At 44.2% G+C, this 2,941-nt stretch overlaps 1 protein-coding gene across 3 annotated transcripts in view; it reads left to right on the top strand.

The window, feature by feature from the left end:
* The first annotated feature begins 203 nt into the window (after positions 1-203).
* Positions 204-2,941, top strand: part of SH3KBP1 (SH3 domain containing kinase binding protein 1) — a 470,950-nt gene continuing 468,212 nt past the window's right edge. For 2 of the 3 annotated variants that reach the window (XM_019524798.1, XM_019524796.1), the window contains exon 1: positions 205-342. In XM_019524798.1, the coding sequence (XP_019380343.1) occupies positions 304-342 (39 nt within the window). In that variant the 5' untranslated portion in view covers positions 205-303. Of the gene's footprint in view, positions 343-2,941 lie in introns of all 3 variants that reach the window. The other variant, XM_019524799.1, reaches the window with a different exon arrangement.

Here is a 2,941-nt window from a genome sequence, read left to right as displayed (position 1 = left end):
TGCCACTGTTCTATGCAGTCTATTTCATGGAGTCTCCAAATTAAACTGAATCTATTTCTATGGTTCAGCAGTTATACTTGAGGGTTGCTTTTTTTCCTTAGCATTTCTTTCTCTTTTTTTCCCCTCTGGAACCAGGAAAGCTTTTCAATTAACTTGACTTAAAATGAGCGCTGTCTCTAACTTTGCAACATGTGGTTGTTTCTCTTCCAGTGGAGGCGATAGTGGAATTTGACTACAAGGCTCAGCATGATGATGAGCTGACAATTGCAGTAGGTGATATAATCACCAATATCAGAAAGGAGGATGGAGGCTGGTGGGAAGGACAGCTCAAAGGCAGAAGAGGTTTGTTCCCTGACAACTTTGTAAGAGTGAGTACAAAGTGAAACTGTTCTTGTGTCTTTGTGCATATTTTGTGTATTGTACTTGTTGTCTTGAATTGTCATCTCATGAAAAAATATCTTGATATCACTGCTTTTTATACTTTTTTAGTGTGTTATATTACAAAGTAGAGAATACGTATGTCTGTAGAGTGTGGCTGTGAATCACTTAAAAAAAAATTCATGCACCCTCTTTCCCTCTTCTCCAGTTGCTGTTTACAGCCCTGTGGTCTAAAAGCAAAAATATCTCACCACAAATCTATTCTCCAAAACAGAGTTTCCTCTCTACCTCATAGGTGTGTGATATTTTCTCTGCCATGCAGTATTTATTTCTGTCCAGAGTCCAGTGTGGGGGTGGCTTAAACTTTGCGAGCACAGATAGGTTTGGGATAGATTTGTTATTCACAGATAGGGAAGCCACAAATGAGTTCAGTAGTCATATCCAAACAAGTGGTTGTAAAATCTTTATGCCTCACCATGGCTTAATTTTCATGTATATGCCAAATACTTTTATATAAATAATGTTTTTGCAAAAGTTTTAGAGAGGTTTTAATATTTTTGGACTCTTTTTTCTGTTCCTGTAAGAGCTTGGAACGTTTAAGTAGGCACTTGTACAGAGTGTGCTTGGTTTACTGGTCCTTTGTAGATGTTGATGCAGATTTAGGATAGTATTTACAGTGAATGCAGTGAAGTAGTAGATACAAAAGGCTGCTTAGGTGGGGTCTACATCGAGTGATGTACTATCCGTCTGACGCAGGAGCCCGTCCCTCAACTCGTCTGCCACGACTTGGTGTTATTGAATGAAAGGCAGGTGTTCAGCGGAGATCTTCTTCCTGGGGGACCCCAGGGACAGTAGTACTCACTGTCTGGGTGCGATATTCCGTGGGGCTCCGCCTCCCCTACACCCCGTACACTTGCAAACTGGATGGGTGCCACCTGCATGGTTTGATCGTGCTCAGTTGACCCCCTTCACCGGGGGGAATCGGTGTCAGTGTGGGTCCTGGTGGGATTATCCTGGCTGACCCAACGGCTAGCATCTCTGCCTCGGATGCTGACGGGCTAGGCTTAGGTAAACTGGCGTCCTCTTTGACTCCTCTGGACAGATGCCTCTAATTTGTTCTTTTACTTAAAAGGGCTACTGGAGAGAAGAGGGGTGTGGGATTCCCTCCTCCCTCCCAGCTTTCTACAGGGGCTCAACTTCCCCTTGCACAGGATGCTGGCTCCAAGCCAGCTGCACTACTTCTGCCTGCCGGAGCAAGAGCCTCAGCATGTCTGGCATGCTCCACGCTGACGTGCTACCTCACTCCCCTCCTCCCGGGTCTCAGTAGGGATTTTAAATCTTCCTGCGGTAGCCAGAACAGGTGCCGTGATTGGTTCAGCTTTTCCCCATCCAGGGAACAGCTGATTAAACAGCCAGTGTAATGCCAGCTTGCGCGGCTGCAGCTGCAGCTCCTGCTCCGACTCCGGCTGCATTCCTGGAGATAAGTTTCCTCAGCGGGAGGGGCTGTTTGTGCGTCTTGGGGCCCACGGGGACTGCCCACTCCCCTTCGGGAGCCTGTGGGGGCGCCTCACCACCACACAAAGGTATACATTTTTTGTTTTCTAGCTGTGCACATGAGCACAGTATTAGACATTAAGTGCATAAATCAGTGGTTACTGGTGCAGTATTTATCTTTTCTTATCAGCCTTTCTTGTCGCAATGTAAATTTGAGGTATTGGGAACACCTACATTTGGACGTTAAGTTTAGGAGCGGAAATAGTGTGCATTGCTTTACTTGTATATAGCTAGGCTTTTTGAAGCTGCTTCAATTTTCCTGAAAAGTTTTTAACTCTATTAAACCTAAAAAAAGTTTCACGGGAGAAAGGAAAGACTCTTCTCTAGGCTTTCTCCTTGCTTATTTCCAAAGACCTGTTATATGCAATGGCAATATCAGGTTTAGCTTTCCAATTAAAGGTTGCCAGACTATTTCATAATGTTTAACTGCAGTATAGGACTTGCTGCTGGTTCTTCCTATGCTGCGTTGGTTAAGTACATCATATACTTTGTAAATTTTCAAAAAACTACAAGTATTTAGTCAAATGATTTATAATTTGAACACTTTTTCCTCAGTAAAAAAACTAAGGCCAGGAAAACATTACAATTCTACGTTTATATAATGTTCCAGTTATTGCTTGAATTGGCATCTAAAACTTCTCAAAAGAACTAAAAACTGCATTTCATGCTTTTACATCAGAGCTAGCCTCAAGACTGAGCCAGACCTATCATAGGGTCGGAAGGGACCTTGTAGATCTTCAAGTCTGGCCCCCTGCCTGGGCAGCAGAAAAAACTGGGCTCAAATGATCCCAGCACCACCTCCCTTGGAAGTTGGTTCCAGATCCTAGCCGTCCTAACTGTGAAGTAGTTCTTACGGATGTCTAATCTAAACTTACTCTCCAACAACTTGTGGCCATTATTCCTGGTTATGCCAGGGGGCACTAGGGGAAACAAGGTCTCTCCCAAACCCTTCTGGTCCCCCCTAGTGAGTTTATACATATTCACTGGGTCCCCCCTCAGCCTTCTCTTG

Source organism: Gavialis gangeticus, unplaced genomic scaffold (assembly GCF_001723915.1).
Source record: "Gavialis gangeticus isolate Ggan-Ray unplaced genomic scaffold, GavGan_comp1, whole genome shotgun sequence".
Classification (NCBI taxonomy): Eukaryota; Metazoa; Chordata; order Crocodylia; family Gavialidae; genus Gavialis; species Gavialis gangeticus.
The sequence above is the reverse complement of the archived record's forward strand: the minus strand, read 5'-3'. Positions and strand labels throughout refer to the sequence as shown.